Source organism: Zeus faber, assembly GCF_960531495.2.
Source record: "Zeus faber genome assembly, chromosome: 7".
NCBI classification, from domain to species: Eukaryota; Metazoa; Chordata; class Actinopteri; order Zeiformes; family Zeidae; genus Zeus; species Zeus faber.
Genome location: NC_137203.1, coordinates 17,187,238 through 17,210,320, shown reverse-complemented (window position 1 = coordinate 17,210,320; position 23,083 = coordinate 17,187,238). Strand labels below are relative to the sequence as shown.

General features: G+C 44.0%; 1 protein-coding gene across 1 annotated transcript in view; it reads left to right on the top strand.

The window, feature by feature from the left end:
* The window catches only part of sgsm1a (small G protein signaling modulator 1a), a gene marked incomplete at both ends in the record, with an annotated part of 26,807 nt that extends 7,384 nt beyond the window's left edge, over positions 1-19,423 (top strand). The window contains 23 exons of the mRNA XM_080004232.1: positions 4,352-4,514; positions 4,971-5,123; positions 5,224-5,291; positions 5,651-5,799; positions 6,361-6,498; positions 8,634-8,758; positions 9,319-9,386; positions 9,603-9,766; positions 10,217-10,352; positions 10,491-10,634; positions 11,149-11,278; positions 11,812-11,876; positions 12,296-12,441; positions 13,489-13,617; positions 13,719-13,901; positions 14,227-14,298; positions 14,561-15,805; positions 17,321-17,445; positions 17,575-17,657; positions 17,782-17,891; positions 18,000-18,096; positions 18,582-18,749; positions 19,335-19,423. Of these exons, the coding sequence (XP_079860358.1) occupies positions 4,352-4,514; positions 4,971-5,123; positions 5,224-5,291; positions 5,651-5,799; positions 6,361-6,498; positions 8,634-8,758; positions 9,319-9,386; positions 9,603-9,766; positions 10,217-10,352; positions 10,491-10,634; positions 11,149-11,278; positions 11,812-11,876; positions 12,296-12,441; positions 13,489-13,617; positions 13,719-13,901; positions 14,227-14,298; positions 14,561-15,805; positions 17,321-17,445; positions 17,575-17,657; positions 17,782-17,891; positions 18,000-18,096; positions 18,582-18,749; positions 19,335-19,423 (3,950 nt within the window). The remainder of the gene's footprint in view (positions 1-4,351; positions 4,515-4,970; positions 5,124-5,223; positions 5,292-5,650; positions 5,800-6,360; positions 6,499-8,633; positions 8,759-9,318; positions 9,387-9,602; positions 9,767-10,216; positions 10,353-10,490; positions 10,635-11,148; positions 11,279-11,811; positions 11,877-12,295; positions 12,442-13,488; positions 13,618-13,718; positions 13,902-14,226; positions 14,299-14,560; positions 15,806-17,320; positions 17,446-17,574; positions 17,658-17,781; positions 17,892-17,999; positions 18,097-18,581; positions 18,750-19,334) is intronic.
* Between the last annotated feature and the right edge of the window lie 3,660 nt (positions 19,424-23,083).

Below are 23,083 nucleotides of genomic sequence, written 5' to 3'. Positions count from 1 at the left end.
GAAACTACAGCTATAAAATGGTGGGATGGTTTTCGCTGTGAGGTTGTTCCGTAAGGTTGTGAGGTTGTTCTGTAAGGTTCTGGGGTTGTTCTAGGAGATTGTAAGGATGTTCCCTGAGGTTGTGAAGTTGTTCTGTGAGGTTGTTCTACTCACTGGCTCTACATGACGCAAGCCGTGCACTCCAGCACGACGCGGCACCTACAGAGACCTTCTGCAGCGGAACAGAGAGACCTCTCATCTCTGTGTTGTTTCCAGGTCTGCTCCTGCTGTCGTGCCTTTTTTGTTTTGGTGCTCGCTCTGCCTCTCCTCTTTGAGGGGCCGAGCTCTGCTCCATCCACAGTGCATGGGGCTGTTGTGATCTCAGTGTAGAGGATGGGAGAGCAATAGTGGAGTGGGTCAGCCAGCTCGCTGGGAGGTAATTAGGGTTTGTCATTATGGCTGTTTTTATGACTTGCTGAGGCAGAATCGAAATGGCAACCAAAGCATATGCTGTTCAAAGATAATGTCTCCAAGCGGCGTTGTTGATTTGACTATTTAATGCAGAAATGTAATGTAATCAAACCAATAACTGATACATTCAATGTAGTTTAATTAACACCCTTTATATCTGCAGTAATACCATTGTTTGATTTTTTAACCACCTGATTACCGTATTTTCGCGACTATAAGGCGCATATAAACGTCTATTTTTTTCCTCAAAATGTGCGGCGCGCCCTATAGTGCGGTGCGCCCTATGTGTGTTCCGCGGACATAAGGCGAGGTGGCCCGACTTGGAGGAGAGACTCGAGCGGTGGATCATCGAGCAAAGAATGAGTGGGGCGAGCGTTTCGACGGTCACTGTTCGACTAAAAGCAGTAACGCTAGCGGAAGAAATTAAAATTGAACATTTTCAAGGAGGTCCGTCGTGGTGCTTTCGTTTTATGAAACGGTGCCATTTTTCCATCCGGACCAGGACTACAGTAGCGCAGCAACGTCCGGCGGATTATAATGAAAAGCTGGCGAGCTTCCACTCCTACTGCAGCAAACACATCGCCGACAAACGCATCCAGCCAAGCTACATCACCAACATGGACGAGGTGCCGCTCACTTTCGACATCCCGGTGAATCACACGGTGGAGAAGAAGGGGACCAGCACGGTAGCGATACGCACAACGGGGTATGAAAAGGCGTCGTTTACTGTTGTGCTTGGCTGCCACGCAAATGGACAGAAACTGCCGCCTGTGGTGATTTTTAAGAGAAAGACTTTGCCTAAAGAGACTTTTCCAGCTGGAGTCGTTATTAAGGCAAATGAAAAGGGCTGGATGGATGAGGAGATGATGAAAGAGTGGCTGAGGGAGGTGTATGTAAGGAGACCAGGTGGTTTTTTTCCACGCATCACCATCGCTGTTAATCTGTGACTCCATGCGTGCCCATCTCACAGCCGATGTGAAAAACAAGGTGAAACAAATGAACGCTGTGCTTGCTGTTATTCCGGGAGGTCTGACAAAGGAACTTCAACCGCTCGACATCGGTGTGAACCGGCCGTTCAAAGTAAGGCTGCGAGCGGCGTGGGAGCGATGGATGACCGACGGAGACCACAGTTTCACGAAAAGTGGAAGGCAGCGCCGGGCAAGTTACGCCACAGTTTGCGGAAGGATTGTAGATGCTTGGGCTAACGTGTCTGCTGGCACTGTTGTTCGAGCTTTCGCAAAAGCCGGCATCATTTCCGAGGAGCCGCACGGCACGGAAAGTGACTCTGACAGCGAAGAAGGGGAAACTGGCATGTCTGATTTAGCGCAGCTGTTTAATTCAGAAACAGAGGATGATGACTTCGATGGGTTTGATTAATACTTTGTAATAAATACATGAATAAAGCACAAACATACTCAGTTTTGCTCCCGCTCTATTTTTAAATACGCAGTAGAGGTATTTAAACGTAGTAGAGGATATGTACCGGTATATAAAACCCGCGCCCTATAATCCGGTGCGCCTTATGTGTGTGTTAAATACAGTAATGGCACACATAACTGAGACTGCGCCTTTTAGTACGGTGCGCCTTATGGTCGTGAAAATACGGTAGTAGTCTGAAAAACAACCCTGTTTAAAATGTGAATGTATGCAGTGTATGTGTAAATCAGTGTATGCACATTTTCAGAACAGACAAGATAAGGAGCAGGATGTTGAAATAACAGCTTACAAAAGTAAGAGAGAAAGCAGCTTACTTTTCAATTTAAAGGCTACTGTCAGACCCTCTTGTTATCGCTAGAGACAGAATTCACAAAGCCTCAGTTTTTGATGTTTCCTTTGAATATATTAATAGTCTCAATTTTGAGATTAATTACATTATGACCATCTGTGAATATCAGAGGTATTAGTTGTAGCCATAATTTAAGCTTGTTTTCTTTGCATTTCTGGATGAGATGTCAATGAGGTATGGGGTGGGTTAGTGCCAACGAAGACCCGAGTCTCTTAATGTGCTAAGAGACATTTTAACATATTGAACTCAAATAATTGAATCTTTATCTTATATACTGCTTATATAATTTGCTCAGTCTGCAGTGCTGATTTCTTATGTGAGATAAGTAAAATATTCACAACAGAACTGACATTATTTCTATCTACTATGTTGCATGCATTTTTTACATGTAATAGTCTAGTAAAATGCAGACGGGGGGAGAGCAAGGATTCGATTAGAGGATGTGGCACATTATAGGCAGACCTTTTATTGTTTGCTTTGTTTTGATTGTTAATTGTCTTGATAATGAGGAAGAAACACAGCATGGCAGATTGAGATAAGGAGCCTGGCTGCAGGAAGTAAGAATGGAGAAAATATCAACGGACAGAGAGAGAGAGAGGGAGAATGGTGAGATCATATCACTAACAATGACCTCCAAATGACCCAGAGTCCAAGTATTTAAAAAAAAAAAAAAAAAGACTCACCATTTCAAAGACTTCCACAGACAGAAGCACAGAGACAGTATTTAAGTCAGTTTGAGCAGATGCTGATGATGATGAATTGCAGCCCCTCCCTCTACTTCCACTCTCCCAGAGCTAGTGTGCCGTCAACACAGGTTACCATGGCTACCCCAGCCTTCCCCCTAACCCCATGTGAGCAGAGCCACAGGATTAGTTCTGAAAGAGAATTCAAATGTCAACACGGCGCTGCCACGTCTGCCTTAGAGCCAAGATGACTATACAGCGTTTTGTGCAAATGTGTATGTCTTTTTGTGTTGTCATATGTGTGGGCAGCGCAGTTTAGATAAGCCCAGCTTGTGAAAAGGTGATTAGGAAAATATAAATTGATTAATTTATTTTTAATGCCTTTATTCGGGTATTGATGTAGTAAACATTAAAAAAGTTAATTTTGAAATTCATTACTGATGTCAATCAACACGTTCCCTACAATCCAGGCTAAATATAAATGTGCAGGATGTATCTATCGTCTCATTTTTCTCACACTTTAAATACATTTTTAAGAGGTCCACCCTATGTTCCCAAAAGCCCCCATGCCATCTCATATCTGCCATCTTCATTTTTCCTTCTGCCAGTGCTAATGCTTTTTGTTAATGTTTTGTAATATTAGTACCAAGCTTGTTAATGCTGCATATTAAAAAGTGATCTTCATAAATGATCATCATAAAACATTGTAATGTATAAAATTAAAGTTCAATTCAAATTAACGTGTAAAAACCAGTCATTTAAAATCTGCGTCACTGAATGGATTTTTATTCTTGTTTCACGGTTTTGTCAGGCACAAGTGTGTTTGAATCAGAGAGGATCTTTGTAAGCAGCTTTCCGATCAACAGCATTTCAGATATGATTTACTAACCAAGTACTATCAGACTGTGTTTTTTTTGTTAACATACCGGAGAGATATGGACATTATTTGCTTTTTATGTTGAGGGAACACAGGATCGAGGGAGCAGGTGGCTGTTTTCAGTTAAAAAAAAAAAAAAAAATTAATTGAGGGAACCTTGGGTCCATCCAAATGCTTGGTTTGGTGCTACACTGGAAATTAGTAGAAATTATGTGGAAAATAGACATTGTACAGAGTACTTGCCGTTTGACAGTTAAGTTGACAGTTAAACATTAGTACATTGTTATTGAGGCACATATAAAACCTTCTTGTGAGTACAACAAACACATTTGCTGTAGATCAAGCTGCTTGGGTCCTAAAATTGTTTAAATTAGTGTGTGAGGCCATATACCGTAATGTGTATAGGCCTTAATTGCTTAGGGTATTTTATAAAGGTGTTCTCTGCAATTTTCTCTTATATTTTCCCTTTTGAGGTTGTTCTTTATCATTATTGTGCCGTATTGGAGTACTTCTGAAGCATCATTCAAAGTGTCTCCATTTTGTGTTTGCTCATAGCCGCGGTGGAGGCGTGCGTTCTGCACGGCTTAAAGCGAAGAGCGGCCGGCTTCCTGCGGAGCAACAAGATAGCGGCGCTGTTCATGAAGGTCGGCAAGAGCTTCGCCCCGGCCGAGGAGCTGTGCAGGAAAGCCCAGGAGCTGGAGCAGATCATCGAAACCAAGTAGGAGCTCCACGTCCCTCGACTCACCTCACAGCTCTTTCAGACATGACACAGCAGCGATCAAAGCTGAATTCAAAGCTATTTTGGCTGCTCACATCAAAGAGGCGTTCTCTCCCGTGTAGGCCTCATTTGTTTATTTTAAAATTCAAAATGATCCTCAGTCATAGGGGGAAAGAAACATGAATCATTGATCAGGATGATACAAATTAAGCTCCTTATTTAGCAAGCAGATACTCATCTCATATTTTTATATAATTGAGGAAGGGGTTTTCTTTGTGGTGGATAGGGGTGTCAATACAAACTTATAAAAATAAATACATTCCGCAACCCAGGGAAGATTTGGATTTAGAATTTTATATATATATATATATATATATATATATATATATATATATATATATATATATATATATATATATATATAAAAATCCTTTGCCTCCTACACTCTTGTTCTAGACGAACCCAGAGCTTGCAGAGCCAGGACAGCTTGAGAAGGTTGCCCAGGCTGCCCAGCCTCACTCCACAAGTGGTCAAAAACCTGTGGATTCGCACGGCCCTGTTTGAGAAAGTCTTGGACAAAATCGTCCTATACCTGGTGGAGAATTGCGGGTGAGCTGTAGAAATCAAATTCACGAATGTGCCGTGAGGCCAAAAAGGAGATCTGCAGTGCGATGACTTGCTTCTAATTCCATGCTTGTTTTTTTCATAGTAAATTCTATGAGAAAGAGGCCGTTCTCATGGACCCCGTTGACGGACCGATCCTCGCCTCTTTGTTAGGTAGTTAACATGTTTAATTTTACGCTGAAGATGGACCAATTGTGTTTTTAAATATTGCTTTTATTCGATGACTTAAGAGACATGTTTCATTAAACAGTCATCAAAGCCAGGTCTCCCACATGAGTGAAAAAAGATAACATGCTGGCTGTTTTAATTATTTTCATTGTATGCGTCTCGGTATGAGAATGGATTAATCACACTTTAGGGAATAGCTCAAAGATATGTAAGATCATGGAAGATTTAGAATGATAAGAAACAACAATGGTAGAGCCCGCTCAAGGCGATGAAAAACATTAGTGTAAAAAAACAGCCTTGAAAATGTGTTTCCCCTCGGTCATTCTGCGTCTACATCATGCCAGTCGGACCGTGTGCGTTGGAATACACCAAGATGAAGACCGCCGACCACTTCTGGACGGACCCGTCCGCTGATGAACTGGTGCAGAGGCACCGGATCCACGGGGGAACCCATTGCCGACAAGACTCCCCAAGCAAGAGGCCCGCGCTGTGTGTACGTAAACCCAGTCTGTGGCCGTGAATCTGAAAATACCAATGTTATTCAGCTGCTGTTGAGTATGGATATCTCAGCTCCAGTTAGTGAAGCGCTGCAGAGGTTCCTGCATCGACTTATGTGTTCCAAAACAAAGGAAAAGATTGAAGTTACTGTCACCCGTTTCCTTGTTCTCTCTTCAAGCAATTGACCCAGAGCAGTTTAGATTATTGTGCGTGCATGTCACGTGTTTACGGCGACTCGGTGAGCACAGCACAGCGGAAGCGCCTCGGGCATGACTTCAGTCAACATTTTAATTATCTTGAATTAGTGAAATACATTTTCCATGTTAAGTTGTTTGACATGGAGGATTTAGAAGAGCCATACTGATCTTATGTGATTGGCAGGCTGTAATTGCTTCTAAGAATATTGTCGTTAAATGAGTTTGCTGTGGTAGCAAATGCTGTGTGCGAGCAGTATTTAACCATTTATTATAATCCCATCTTTCTCGCCTGAGCAGTTACATTTTTTTTTTTTATAAAATCAATTAAAATAAAAGGGAATATGTGTTGCTGTTCCCAGATCCAGAAGCGTCCCTCCAGCAGCAGTATGGACGAGCGTCCCTCCCCATCACCCTCGGCTCGAGACTACGTGGAGTCTCTGCACCAGAACAACAGAGCCACGCTGTTGTTTGGCAAAAACAATGTGCTGGTGCAGCCGGTAATAGACCATTTCCTCTTATTCCCCTGGTTTTTTTTTTTTTTCATTTTTTTTTTAGAACTAATGTATTTTTTTAATGACTCACTACTTGCTTACCGTATTTTAAAAGGGTGCTAGAGCTACCGTGTTATCCTCCTTTGCAGAATAGAAACTATTAACTGCAAGATAATGATGATTCAGGACTCAGCAGTGAGTTCTTGAGAGCTGGAAAGTGCTCGGCAAAAAGCATTTTAAGCCAAGCGGCTCTGTGTGGCAGGTGGGGGATTTTGGATAATGCCACAGCTAATGGTGTAATGCTCACTGACTCAGAACAGATGTGAACCCGCAAGCACGACACCTAAATGATCAGGTAAAAAGTCAAAGTCCACAAGGTTTATTCTAGAAAACAAGCAGGGGTCAAAACCAGGAGATGAGTCAGCCAAGGCAAACTTATCAAGCAGAGAATCAGCGTCCAGGGAATCGGGCAGAGGTTTGGACGCAAGGTGCAGGAAACAGATAGTAGTGCGAGAAAGCTCAGCGTAATGTCTGGCAGAGACCAGAGGCAAGTGGACTGGTATTTAAACAGGGGGACTAACGGGGGAATGAGCTGCATGAGGGAGAAACCAGGTGAAGGGAAAGGAGTGACTGCCAGGCGAGTGGGAGGATCCGAAATGACATGGAAGTTTGTGACATTGCATGAGGAAACAACCGGATGACAATAAAACACGTGAACGAGTGAACTGAATGAAACAAGTTGAAATACTGGGCGATCAGGAAGGATTCATGACAAACAGAGCATGGAAGTGTACAACAATGTTGAGATGTTAATCTTGCCAGAAGCTTGCCGTGTTTTAGATATTTTAGATTCCACTCATTTCTGTCAAGCTAATCAGGTAAAACAAGGTTATGATGGAATTTGCATTTTACCTTTTTGTGGCCTATGCCACAACATCGCCACATCTCAATGTACATTTAGTAAGATGAAGGGATTATTTAAAGGCCACATTTCCTACATTTCTATGTTTTGGGTTGAGTCCCTATGTCATCAAAATGTATTTTAGAAGTTGTATGTATATACAGTGCATCCAGAAGGTATTCACAACCCTTCACTTTCCCCACATTTTGTTATGTTACAGCCTTGTTCCTAAATGGATTAAATTCATTTTTTTCTCATCAATTTACACACAATACCCCATAATGAGCAAAGCGAAAAAGATTTTTTTAGAAATTTTTGCAAATGTATTAAAAATACTTTCCGGATGCACTGTATATATATAAAAAAATAAAAAAAAAGTCCTGTAACCATTTTTCCTGTTTTCTCACAAGTCCAAACAAATTATATTATATTATATTATACAGGTTGTTGCGAAGTAGAGGTGGATAGGCAAGTATTATAGTAGTATTATGCAAGCGGTTAAATAGAGCACATGGAGGTGTGTTTACTGTGCTCTCCTGTGTATTTATATAAAGCTGATTATTAAGTATAATCTAACATATAATTACTGAGACAGTGAGTTTAATCCCTTGTATCTGTGTATAGCCTGCACTATTATATATTATACTGTGCAGTATATGGTATTATATGTTTGGCTATTTATACGTCCTTTTCACTTCTACCTCCTATGTTGTCAAATAAGTGGGTACATTTCACATGAGACAGGTGAGAGGAAGGGTAGGAGATAGAGGGGTGAGAAACACACACACGCACGCACATACTGTACTGTAGGCACCAATCCATAAATATGGTTTGTAGCTGGATTTATGCAAGTATCAAGTGACTCATGCAGAGTGTGTTCTGAAATAAAACACCAATCTGTAGATTGCAGAGCATTACAGGTTGATTTAATGATTCTGTTTAGTACCGATCCTCCCAGAGTCGAGCGGCGAGTGGAAGGGACAATAGTCTGCTGATTTGGAATAAAAAGCACAGTACCCACAACGCACTTCCAGTACCGACAAATTAAACGTCTATGAATTCCATCCTGCGGGGATAGAAGCTGGAAACACGAGTTGATTCTATACTTTTGCAACATTTCATTCTGTTAGCAATGAATGTATGAGTGTGGTTCATATAAACAGTCCCGTTTTTCTAATCTCTCAGTAACATCCGTCTTTCGTCTCAAACCAAAACAAACGTATGGCTGTGGCTGTTTCAGAGAGATGACATGGAGGCCGTTCCAGGTTACCTCTCTCTGCACCAGACCGCTGATGTCATGACCCTGAAGTGGACGCCCAATCAGCTAATGAACGGCTCTGTGGGAGACCTGGACTATGAGCACAGGTACGATCCGCACACCAAGAGGTTTTTTCTCCCTGTACGAGCCCACATGTGCGTATAGATTTATATAGACAGGGCATTGACCAGTGCATACAAAAAATAATATATCCACACCAATGACTGATTTACATTATGCAGGACCTTATAGAGTTTGATATTGGACTTTGCTGAAAAATAAGATGATTCAGTGGACGCGCACAGCACATCATTTTTCCTGCGCTTGTCTGCCGCTTGCGTAACGGCAGATTATTACTGAATAATTCAATATGTTTCTGTGTGACTCAAGGTCTCTTCGTCCGGGTGTAAAAGCTGCTGTTGGGCCGAGGCCTGTTTTCAGCTTGCTAGACACCAGATGGCTTATCGATGGAGATGCTGTCAGGCATCACACTAAAATAACAAACCGTGTTCTGCTTGCTTGTGTCTGTGGCTTCTCTCGCCGCAAAGATCGTTCCGTTGCATCGCTCCGCTCGCTTCCCTCCTCGCCGATGTGTAGGCACTCGAGTTGGTTCTGATAAGGCGTGTGTTTTTGTGCGATTTTGACGTGGCCACATTGTGTTTTTCAGTGTGTACTGGGACTATGCCATGACCATCCGTTTGGAGGAAATTGTTTACCTGCACTGTCATCAGCAGGGTGCGTCCTGGCTACAGACAGTTGTTGTTGCACAAGTCTGAGATTTGCATGATCATTTTGTTACACAATTACACTAAAATGCAGGTATTATTACTGTAATAAATAAATGGCAGTTAAATAGCTAGTCGCTGTCACATTGTGTGTCACAATAATCATTATCAATGATTCAAAACCCAAAATCCTCCTGATCGAGCCCTGTGCTTTGTGCTTCCCTAGTGGACAGCGGGGGAACGGTCGTGCTGGTGAGTCAGGACGGGATCCAGAGGCCTCCTCTTCGCTTCCCCAAAGGAGGTCACCTGCTCCAGTTCCTCTCCTGCTTGGAAACGGGCCTGCTTCCCCACGGCCAACTTGACCCCCCGCTCTGGTCCCAGAGGGGAAAGGTCAGGATAGAAGCAGGGCAGACCCCAGAATACAGTTTAGAAATGATTCCAATAATAACAATACAAAACTAGCGAGATGCAATGGTAAAAAATCTGCCACATCACTGCAATATAATCAATTAAACAGGCCTTTGGAATTTTATGGATAGCAGGTTGTGACCACCAATGCATTTTATGGTTCATGTGATTTGTTATTGTTACTGTTAAGGGTGTGTTTAGGGTGAATGGTGTGTGTTTCATTGGCCCATAAAGAGCATTCGTACTGTAGTATCTGCAGGGAAAACAAAACAATCAGAACCGGCTCGCCTCACGCGTGTACAGCCACTAGCGTTGGCGTACACACACACTCCACATGGATAGCTTTTCAATACTTTGGTGCTAGGTTCTTGGTAACAACAACAACTAATATGAACAAGAAAGTTTATTTTATTTTATTTATTTTCATTACAGGGAAAGGTGTTCCCTAAACTGCGGAACAGAGTCGCCCAGGGATCTGGATCATCTGACTCGGTTTCAGACAAAGAGGACGATGAGGCCACAGACTATGTCTTCCGCATTCTCTTCCCTAACAGCCAATCAGAATTTAGTGAGTGATCTTGCCCTTCAAAAAGTAAAAAAAAATAAAATAAAAAATATTTTGTTTTAACGTGTATCACGCAATGGTCACTGGCAACGCCCTCTTTTTATGAAAATGTCCCTGGATGTTTATTTATATGTATTACAGTGACTGTAAGCCACCCTCCCCACATGACCTCCTCCTTCTCCCTCCGACTGAAGAGAAAGCCCCCGTCCAAAGCCGGGGTTCTAGTGATCCCCAAGCAGTCCTGCCGCTGCCCAGAGGAATCCCACTCGCCCTCTGGAGGCAGCTGTAATACTGCCACACCTTGGCTAGTCTGTCAATCCGTCAGCTCGCCTCCCTTTGATTCTCTTAATGCGCTAAAAATCCCAGCCCCTCTCTCTCTGCCGCCGGCAAGGTTTATTGATGTTTACCCTAATTGAAGGCAATCCCACTTCCCCCCACCTATGCTCTTACTGCATTACGTTCCAATAATCTCTTTATGGATGGTGGTGGACAATTAGCTGGAAGATAGTGGCAGCTGAAGTGAAAGGGGCTCTTAATCTCTTGGTCTTTCTTGATTTTGCTCTCTTGGTCTCCTTGTGATTTTGCCCACTATGCATTTTGGATTGCTCAGATGTATTTGTTTATGTGCTTCCTTCTTTTTCTAGCAGAAATCCAGTGCATTCTAGTGAACTCTAGATAGCTCCAGATCTTAATTGATCGGTGCAAGAAAAGGTTTCCTTCCATCTTGATCATGCTTTAACTGCTAATTTCGATGTGATAAGGAGAATAACGGTGTTATATGTGTTTGCGCGTGCCGCAGTGAACCCTCCAGACCTGATGGACCAGGGCGCTTCCATGTGGCACCCGACTCTCCGGAAATCCTCCTGTACCTCCTGTTCCCAGGGGAGCTTGTCTGAGGGGGCGCCGCCCAACGGGTGCAACCATGAAAGGTGAGCGATAAACATTTGGGCTTGAGTTTGGTGCGTGGTAACTTGGTTTTATCATTAGAACTGTACATATAGAATTATTATCCTATATCCTCATAGAGTAATATAATAGTATCAAGCAACACAGATTGGTTTGGTTGAGGATCCCAGCTTCATCCCCTACCTTCATGGTGTGTGCAGAACCAAAGGTGATTTTAACCTGGGCATGGTGACATATATTAATATAATATCAATATCGTGATATCAGACTAGATAAGGTTGCATTACAATTTTCTGAACACCATATAATGTTCTTACTGTTCTAATCAAAGCCTCTACCCGCCTGGTCACACTATTCACTTTGCTAAAGATCGCTTCCAGCCCTTATTTAAACACTCAAGTGCTCGGAGCCTGTAATTATGCTTTGTCCCCATTTAAGATTTCTCATACTGAAGGATCTAAATGAGGTTCCCGTGGAAAGCGGAGCAGACAGAATATTTTGTCAAAGGGTCTCTCTATGTAAGTGCAGAGTCACTGTGCTCCGTGCTTCACTGCAGGGCGCCTCTGAAGCTGCTCTGCGACAACATGAAGAACCAGATCATCTCTCGGGCATTCTATGGCTGTACGTGAACGCAATTCCCTCTACTCCTTGTCTGCTACATGTCCAGCAACTGTTTGCCCTACAAAAAAAAAATATGAAAACCCATACATGACTAAGCTATTTGCTCTCATTATTTATTCACACTCATCTCTTCATGCGTTCCATTGCACTTTCTATGTAGCACCAGAAGATGGTGCCACTAGCTAGTGTAAGCACGAGCAACAGCACGTCAGACAAGTCATTGCCATTGTTGTTTTATTATTCTTTATTATTCTTATTCAATAGGAGGAAAAATGTGGCTGAATAAACAATTTGCTAAAAATTCACATCTTGACCTTTTGTTGACCATTTCTCTGCAAACCAATCAAATGGGAAAATAATTGAATCAACAAATTAAAATAAGTAATTAAATGATAAATAATGTTTGTGTCGTCAAACAGGGCTGGCGTACTGCCGCCATCTGTCCACCGTGCGCACACACCTCTCCGCCCTGGTCAACCACACCATCGTGGAGCCGGACACGCCCTACGACGCCTGTAGCGGCCTCACTCCCGAGGTGTGGAAGACGTTCCTGCAGGACCGCACGGTGAGCACTGACACCGTCACACCATCGCCATCACAACAGCGCCACGCACGCTCAGAATAACCTCCCGACAATAAACACACACACACACACACACACACACACACATTAGTGTTCCACCCCATTCTCCTTGTCTCTCTCGCTCTCTCTCTCTGGCTCTCGCTGTCTCTCATCTCTATTCATCCTCTGCTAATTATGTCGTTCACCCCATTAGTCACAAAACACAAGGCAGGAAGCGTGACTACTTCCCCGTCAATCTTTAAGTCCTAAGCTAGTAGTGTGTGCTTGGTCTGGTGAGTATTAAGCCACTCTTATCCAGAGATCCTGCAATATTGCCGGAAAGAAGATCTGCTCTGACGCGGCTTTGCTTTTTTACACTGAAACAAACAAAGGCGGCATAATGCTGCCTCCGCGTGTGATTATTGATGCTGGCTTTCCTGGCGTAATGTTGGATCAATCCCTGTGACCAACTGACCAATAAAAAACCTGACCATCAGTACGTCACACCCCTGTCCCTGCACGCCAGCTGTGCCTTTTACACAGATGGCTCTTCGGCCCCGTCTTGCCTCTGTGACTACCTGCGCTGTCGGCTCAGAGGCAGATCAAAAATGCCCCCCCACTCCATGTTTGTACCTTTAACGCAGAATGACGCGGAGGAATGAAGGCACAACTTCCCACCTTGAACAGGCTGTGTATGAGGGGCTTCAGATACATTCAGCTGGAACGGAGACTGTGGCAGTGAAACACTTCTTAGTTCTTCTTAGTCCTTTCCCCTATTTTTACTCAAAATAATCAGTCTGTTTCAAGAACAGTTGAGACCTGGGAAACCCTTCACTCAGCCTTTAAACGCTTGTCTGTGTGTGCTTGTATGTCCAGTTGCATATTTTGTGCCACCTGCCATGTAATCACTGTCTGCTTCAGTAGTTTAGCAAATTCAGTTCTGAGTGATAAAAGCTTTAATCAAACAACATTTTACTTTTCGATGTGTGTTTCATACAAATACACCTAATTCTGTGTATTGTAAGATGCCCGTTTTTTTTTCTCCATCAGGCCCTGGAGGAGAAGGAGCTGCTTCGCTTGGTCTACTTTGGGGGAGTTGACCCCTCGCTGCGAAGGGAGGTGTGGCCCTTTCTCCTGGGCCACTACCAGTTCGGAATGTCGGAAGACGAGAGGAAGGAGGTTTGTACCATTTCATCGGCTCTCCCAAGTGTCCCACTTTTTTTTTTTTTCTGGCCCGTCTGACTCCTCACTACTTACCTTGGTTCCCTCTCTCCCCCCAGGTGGATGACCAGGTGAGGGCGGGTTATGAACTGACCATGAGCGAGTGGCTCGGCTGTGAGGCCGTCGTCCGGCAGCGGGAAAAGGAGCAACACGCTGCGGCCCTAGCCAAGTGCTCTTCAGGGGTCAGTGTGGACAGCACCTCCCAAAAAATGGTACACCGGGACTCCACTGTGAGCAATGAGGTACAGTATGAGCATCCGTCCCTTAGTGTAGTGCCACAAGCCGTGGGTTTCTTCAAGGTGCCGGTGGAGGCAACACACACTCCAAAAGACTGGATACTTTTTGTCTCTTCACAAGGTTTATTTATTATTGTTTATTTGTTATACAAGTCAAACAGCTCATGTTTTCATTCTAGTTTCATCGGGTTTGACAATTTGTTTTATTGGCGTTATGAATCTTAAGACGGGGCTCCGAAAGTTGTCGGCAGCCAATAAAAAGTTATTATATTGGCTAATATTTTTGTCAAGTGTCGCTTTGATTGAATCCTCTCTCGCCTCCCGACGCCAGTCCTCCCAGAGCTGCAGCTCAGACCGACAGAGTCTGGCTCGTCTGCAGAGCGACTCCAGCAGCAGCACTCAGGTATCACCAGCGCTCCACATAATGCAACATGCCTCCATATTCTAACAGGGTCATACAAATCAGATGATGTCAAAATCTCAGCAATGTTCATGTTAACATTATGCTAATGTTTTACAAAATATCTAGCTGTTACCGACTGAGAACTTAACGGGAGACGTTTCTCTTCTTTCTCTCTTCGTCTTTTCTCATACATTCTGTATTGACTTTTTTTTTTTTTTTGGTTTAAACCAATATTCCTCACCCTTGCGCTCTCTCCCGCTAGTTCTTCACGTCCTCTCATCCCTTCCCCTGGAGTAGCCTGCTTCCCTTTGGTTTGTCTTTCCAGGTCTTTGAGTCCGTCGAGGAGGTGGACCAGATCGAGATGGAGCCCAAGGCGGAAGAGGCCAAGCAGGTACCGAAGGTGGCCAACGGAGCCACCCAGAACGGCACCAGCTCCCCCGACTCTGGACATCCCTCCTCGCGCAACTTCTCCGTCACCTCCGGCCTGTCGGACGGGTCGCTCAGCACGGAGGACAGCTCTGCTCCCGACGCGGCCCCCAAAGCTGCCGCCGCCGCCGCCGCCGCCTCAGAAGCGGCCAAAGGACAGGAGGACACCAAGGAGTCGAAAGGGAAGACGGTCCAAGAGGAAGAAAAGGGACGGCAGGGGAAGGCCTGCGACGAGGCGGGCCGTCCGCTCAAAGCGAAGGCGGCCGCTGCGAAACACGAGGACGCAAAGGAAATGAAAGTTTCACAGCAGCAGCTCAAGTGTGAGATTTCCAAATCAGAGTCAGGGAAGCCCGAAAAAGAAGTGCCTCAAGAGATGAATGTAACGGCTTCAGCAGCTGCGGAATCAAAAGAGCAGACAAGACTCGTCGAGTCTCAGAGTCTCAAAAAGGAGGCGGCGTCTTTATCCCGGGAGGGGACATCAAAGGCAGAGGAACCTTTGGAAACAAGTCTGAGAAAAACAGACGGCAAAAGAGAAGTTGTGCCCAATCAAATGGAAATTTTGAAACTGAAAATACCGGAAGAAACAAAGAAGGGCTGGATGCCAAAGGAAGGTTTATTTTCGAAGGAAGGTGTGAAGTTGGAAGTCGAAGTGAACAAGGAGAGGGAGGACGTGGAGGTCCCCGCGGCAGAGAGGAACGCCCCCATCCCTGCAGACTCCTGTCTCACTAGAGCGGCGGCGGCGCAGCACACCTCCCAAAACGCAGAGGCTCGAGACCTGACCGAGTCGGACGAGTCTCCGTCCGCCATAGAGATGGAGGAGATCCCTAAAGCCAAAGTCACCCTGGTGCCTTGGGACAGGAAGGGCCAATGCGAAGCCTCCTCTTCCTCTGAGGACTCGGCCCCTCGGCTGGACCTCGGGACGGGAGAGGCCCAGGGGAAAGGAAGCCCAGAGGGAACCGAGTCCATCCTGTCCGAGGAGCCAGAGATGGAGAGCCTCTACCCTCACTTTGACTCCATGGCCACCTCCGAGGACTCCAAGAACGAGGCCTCCTCCCGTGGCTCAGCTGGGCCGGCCTTCTCTGTACGTGCGCATTTGTATTATTCTGAATAATTTTTTTTGAAGTGAGGGATATTTGGCTTTCGGGTGAAATTTATGGAAAATGTAAAAAGTTCACGTGATATTATATCATGAAAGTAGGGCATTTAAGTAGACGCATGCAATGGTGATTTCCTCATCTCAAACAATTTATTGAAACAAAAGCCAACAACAGCGGTGGGTTTACCACAATAAAAAATGTCAATGTCTCAATAACTTGTCATGTGAGCTTGAGCATCAATTACAGCTTGACAACCAACGTCTCATGCTGTTCACAAGTCGACTTATTGTCTGCTGAGGCATGGCACCCCACTTCTTGAAGGGCGGCCCTCAGGTCAGGTCTGGAGAAAGTGCAGGCCACTCCATTTGAGGTGCCCCAGTCTCCAGCAGCCGTTCCCTGATGATGTGACCTCGATGAGCTGGAGCATTGTCCTCCATGAATATGAAATCAGGCCTGTGTTGTTCATGCAGGGGCACAATGACTGGATTAATGATGTTATTCAGGTAGTATGGGCTTGTCACTGTACCATTCACAAAGTGTAGGGCAGTTCTGTATTGACTAGACACACCCACCCACACTGTAACACCACCACCACCAAAGGCTCGTCTGGTGACAAAAGTGGATGATGCATAGCGCTCTCCTTGACGTCTCCAACATCATTGGCGGCCATCATTTCTGCTCAACGTGAATCAACTTTCATCAGAGAACAGCACTGAGGCCACTGGTCCCTCGTCCAGTGTAAATGCTCCCTGGCCCGTGCAAGACGATGATGCCTGTGCCTGGTGGTGTGGTCAGGTACCCTTGCAGGTCATCTAGCACGTAGACCACGCTGATGTAAACGGTTTTGAATGGTCTGACGTGACACTTGGGTGCCTCTCACCTCCCTTAAATGTGCCTGGAGTTGAGTGGCATTCATCATCTGGTTCCGCAGGGCACCTTTCACAATGAAGCGGTCATCAGTGTGGGATGTGGCCAAAGGACGTCCACTTCTATGCCTTTGTGTGACTCTTCCAGTCTCTCTGTATCTCTGTTGCAACCTGCTGATGACGCTCTGTGACACTCTAAGCTCAGTGGCCACTTCCCTCTGAGAACATCCTGTTTGAAACCTCACAATGGCGAGGTACTGTTGATCAGTTGTTAGGTGTCGTCTTGGTCTCATGATGTCAAAATGTGAACAGCATGATGAAGAGGACTGTTTAAATACCAATTATAATTGAACAAGGACATTTATTGGTTGATTCATGGATCAAACACCTGTTGTGAATTTTGCCGTTCAGCTCCTTGCTAGAGAACAGCAAGTTGTGCAAAAAGTACTGAAACACTCAACAGTTGGACATGTGCATTCAAAAGTTTAGAGAAGGTCAAATTAAGTTCACCTGTAAAGGTTATAGTGCATTTTAGGTTCATCCTGAAATTTCACCCGAAAGCCAAATATCCCTAACTTTTTGTGAGTAGCGTATATAAACTTTTTTATTTATTTATTTATTTATGTACTGCAGCAAGAGCTTTTGGACTTGTACACACTGAATCTACACCGCATCGACAAGGATGTGCAGCGGTGCGACAGGAACTACTGGTACTTCACCCCCACCAACCTGGAGAAACTGCGCAACATCATGTGCAGGTAAACACACGACTAAGAACTAATGAATGACTGACTTATACTTTGTCCCAGATTTAAATAGTAATAAAGAAATTCCTGAATGTTTTACCACAAGCACGTATCTTACAATTTTGGAATCACCATTTCCAGTTATATCTGGCGGCACCTGGAGATTGGTTATGTGCAGGGCATGTGCGACCTGTTGGCTCCGCTCCTGGTCATTCTGGACGACGGTGAGTCAGCGCTGTGAGTCAGTGCGATGCATTTTGTTTGACACTTTACTTATTATTGCTGTTGGGGTTCATGTTGTCAGCTCGACATCTCTCTCTCCGTCGTTTCCGTTGTGTTTTCCTCCAGAGGCCATGGCTTTCAGCTGTTTCACCGAGCTCATGAAGAGAATGAATCAAAACTTTCCACACGGAGGAGCCATGGACACACACTTTGCCAATATGCGTTCTCTGATTCAGGTTGACAAACCGTTTTCCCACTGAACATGCTGCTCTTGACTTCCGTTTCTTAAACCCAGTTTAAGGTCTCTTACCTCACAGTAACTCCCCCAGTCTCCCTTCCTGCAGATTCTTGATTCAGAGCTCTTTGAGCTGATGCACCAGAACGGGGACTACACCCATTTCTACTTCTGCTACCGCTGGTTCCTGCTGGACTTCAAACGAGGTGCGGTGACGGCCAATGACCAATTCTGCCTTTACTGGACTCTGCATTTGATTGAATGCCAGGCAATTAGATCGCTCGCTACCAGTGACGCATATAGTCACTTTGTTAATCATGTTGGTGATTGTGGAAGGAGACTGGTATGCAGCCACCCTGACCCAATCCCCTAAGTCCAGGTCAGGTGTGGCTGCTCAAACCATTCCGTCTACACACCACAGTGATAATAAAAAAACTCAAAAAAAGAAACACCTCTAGAATTTCTCCGGGGGAAAAACGTGTCAGAAATGTGTTATGGAGTGAATAGAGAGGCTCCTCTCAGGAAATCTGTGCACGCACACGCACACACACACACACACGCACACACTTTTAACCTGGTTGTTAGGCTCATTTTATCCCTCCAACCGAGTACTGAGCTTCAGACAAACTCACATCCCACATTTGAGTCTCCGTGATGACGTGTTCTGACTTCCTGTCTTTGTGTTCTTCAGAGCTTGTATATGACGATGTGTTTTCGGTGTGGGAGACCATCTGGGCTGCCAAGTACGCCTCCTCCGGCCACTTTGTTCTGTTTATTGCCCTGGCACTCGTGGAGATATACAGAGACATCATCCTGGAGAACAATATGGACTTCACCGACATCATAAAGTTCTTCAACGGTGCGTTTTTTTTTTTTTGTTTTTTTTTTTACGGCAGCACACGGAATGGCTTTATTGTCTGAAGAACGATGACAACAATTCTGTCGTGTCAGAAAACGTTGGTCAACTAATACTCTCTCAGGTGTGACTGTAGTTTAACCAGGGCCTTGACGTTCCTCATTCTAACGTATTCAAAATGTGAACATGTGTAAAGAGGTCACGGGGAGGATTGGTGCTCTTCTACAGACGATTAGCATTTAACAATTAAAAAATTAAAATTTATAAATAAAATAATAATGAAATAAAGCGGAATAAAAATTGTCGTAAAAATTGCCAAACATAGACAAATCGATGAAAGTACGAATACAGAAGTAGTCAAATATATAAATGTACAGAATATATAAGTGTGATTCTATGCACAGGATAAGTTATTTGCTATGTCTATACTATAGGGGATCATTTCTAATTATAAATGATTGCTCTACATTTACTAACGGCATGAAACTGTTTAATTTAGATCTCTAAGAATTGTTTAATTTTTTCTGTGTTGATTGTTATACAAACATTATTATTACAATGGAAATTGATGCTGTATTTTGGTTTCAGAGATGGCAGAGCATCACAACATCAAGCAGATTCTCACGCTGGCCAGAGACCTGGTGTGCAAGGTGCAGATGCTCATAGAGAACAAGTGATTTTAGCTCCTTTCTCCTCTTTTCTCTGGTCACCAAGATATGTGTTACTATCTGTAGCAGCACACACGCACACACACACACGCACACACACACACACACATGCATAGACAAACTCACTGACTGCAGCTCTCTCTCTCTCTCTCTCTCTCTCTCTCTCTCTCTCTCTCTCTCTCTCTCTCTCTCTCTCTCTCTCTCTCTCTCTCTCTCTCTCTCTCTCTCTCTCTCTCTCTCTCTCTCTCTCTCTCTCTCTCTCTCTCTCTCTCTCTCTCTCTCTCGCACACACACACACGCGCACACACACATAGTCTCTAAAGTCGATTTGCTGCTGTCAGTCCTCAGTTTGCTTCCATCTTATCTTTGCTTCCATCTTATCTCCGGAAACGTTTGTGTTGTCAGCCGGTGTGTGAAGATGCGATGCCTCATAACTGTCGGTGATCATCGGTTCCGCTTTACAAATTTTATGAAAATGTTTGTTTATTCTTCAAAATATTTTTGTCAGAAAAAATGTTAAGCCTGTTCAGTGTCAATGTTTACCTGGGTCAACTGGATGGTATATTTTAAGATAGAAGATAGTTTCAGTTGAGCATTTCAAACCAAATTGTCACTTGAGGGGAAATGAGTCCACTTTATTTATGAATGACAAGGTAATGAGGTAAAGTTTAATGATAGCATATATTTTACTTTTTAGATAAACATTGAATATAAAACAAAAAAAATCTACAGGTTATGCCCACTTCTTAGGTGACAAGAGACATTGCGGATTATTCAGCAGCATATTTTAGGAATTATTACATCATTAAAAATAGTTCAGGTCAAATAATTACGTTTGCTTCAGCAAATAAAATACCAGAGCAGTGATTTATTATCAGACAGTGTTTTTATCACATCCCATAAACAACCTTGCTAACCGAATAGTGTGTATGTGTATGTTTTGTGTGAAATGTACTGTAGGAGGTTAAATAATTTTACAAATGTACTATATTTATGACACATAGAAACTTAACAGATATTCAAGTGACTTACAGTTCTCTGAAATGAAAAAGCAACAAGCCTAACCGTGCTTTTATTTTTATTTATTTTTATTCAGTAAAACCACTCTTATCATTTGTACATTCCATTGTTTACCCATTCGTTCAACCATTCCCCCGTGTTGTCCTTCTGAATTTCTTAGACTTCTGTTATTCCCTCTCTTTTTTTTTTTTTTTTTTTTTAGCTCGAACATTATACTTAATGTTGAACACCAGATGACTTAAATGATATGGTATGAAAGTATTCCAGAAACAAGTGAAAGATAATATAATTGAGATAATATGGCGCGATTCAATGGTAATAATCATACAAACGTGAAGGAAGGACATCATTTCAGAACGTTGCTGCTAATTTAAGTGACTAAATGAATTGCAAATGAGAGCGTGATGCCGTGAGGGCACACAGTATGTAATACCAGAGTGATTCAGAACGGCACAACCATATCTATACATATTTATAAAGCATGAATCATGTTGGTGATGCCTCTCCTGTCGTTAAATCTGTAAATGGCTTCCCCTCGACCTTACTTTACTCTCGGACCGGACGAACGCCAACACTTCACACAAAAGCCGACATGAATTATCGAAATACCATTTGGAATTCCAGTTTAATTATTTTTTTCCAGAATATTATTTTTCTCTTGTGTTTGTCATCCGTTGTCTACAACTTGACTCATTTCTAACAGTGTTGTTCAATGAATGTGGTCATATCAACTGCAGCTCATGTTGGTGGCTCCTTCTCCATGAAAGCTGCCGTATCAGACAATGCTGCCGTTTTTTTGTTTTTTTGTATCATGAAATTATTTGCTGAAGTTTATGTATTTATTTCTTAATGTATTTATTTATTTATGAATTCATTCAAGTGCTGTTTAGTTTGTAGAACTACTAGGCTTGAGATTTTGTGGTCAGTTATTAAATGTTTATTGTAAAAAAACAAAAACAAATTACATATAGATGACCTATATATTAAATGGTATATGTTTTTATAATAAAAATGGGTCGTTCTCTTTTTTTCAAGAAGCTTTTCTAATGGACACGCTGCACACTATCACTATTGGATTATTCTTGAATTCCTTGAATGACAGAATTTTAGAGATGCACAAACAGATAATCACCATCATAATCATTTCTTAAAGTGGGTTTCCCTTCGTTGTAAGATGAGTCTTCTGATCCATTCATTTTCTCCTCAATGACTTGAGGTGATGGGAATATTTTGAGTATCTGAGGGTGCTTTTGGCTTTTTGTCAATGTTCATCCATGTCAACAGTTAACCAAGCACCACTGGCTACGCCGCCGTCGTCAAATTCTCCGGACCTCGGTGCATTCTTGCGGGGAATGGCGGACCCCGCCACCAACGGACCAACAGAACCAGCAAACAGAGGAGCGCATGTGGAACACAAATACATCGAATAAGTGTTTCTTATAAAGTCAATCAATCAATTGTGTACCAATTGCACGTGAACGTGCGTTAATTCTGCCCCTACAAAAGAGTGACACTGCTGGTTACTAAGCTAAGACTTGTTTTATTGTTCTTCAGTGCGTGTTTTGTACTTTTCCATGTTTATAATTCCACTCATACTGAAGGATTCATATGTACAGTAATCCACAACATGTACTTGTATAACCCTGGGTGCTGTGACTAGCCAAAATTCCTCAGAGATGCAGATCCAGTCATCATCATTTTAGGCACAAGCGTCAACCAAAACTCATATCTCCGGCAGGATTCCTAGGACAGAGCCAGCTAATAATAATAATAATAATAATATAGCTGCAGGCAGCAATACACAGGGTCCATGATCGACACCAATTTTCGAGTTCCCATGGGAACACACCACACTACAACACATGCTTGCACACACACACACACAGGCACACGCTTTGATGGTGGCCGGTGAAATGGCTCCTCTGCTTTTGACCCATCCTGGCTTGTCCTTCCTCCGGGGGCACAGCCAGGAGCAGTGGGCAGCATACGTGGACGCGCCCGGGGACCTGGTGATAAGTGTCCATCGCTGGTCAGACGATGATGGGTGCATGTTTTTGAGGGGGCTCCTTACTGACGTGAGGTGGAGGAAACCCCATGTGAGCACGGGGAGAACATGCAAACTCCACACAGAAAGGCTCCTATTTGGGAGATAACCCGCCGGAGCACGGTGCCAACAGCGCCCCAGGCGGGAATCGAACCCAGGACCTTCTTGCTGTGAGGCACGTTGCATCAGTTCGTGCTGCCGCTCGTCTTTACAATCGGCGTTACGTCTAAAACGAGTTCAATTCGCGATAACGTGATGCGATGGCAACCGCTAGAGAGCGACGGCGCAGGCACGGTGCAGCCGCGAGCTGAGCATCCACAGCAGTGGGGTCGCCAAGCGTCTCGCTCCCCGGACTCGTCTCGCTCGCGTCTCAGAACCCTGGCGTGTCGGCGATGCTTGAGCGTCCACGCACCGACTACTCCCGACTAACCGTTTTGTTGTCGTCCCCCCCCCACCCCCCCAGTAATTCCTGCTCCGATTCAAGATGAAACCTAAGCCACGAGATGGCGCCTCAGCCGGGTCCGGACCCGCGGTGGTTGTCCTCCTCCAGACACTCTAAGCCCGAAAAGCGCAGAGGAAAATAATTATGACGATAATCCGAATAA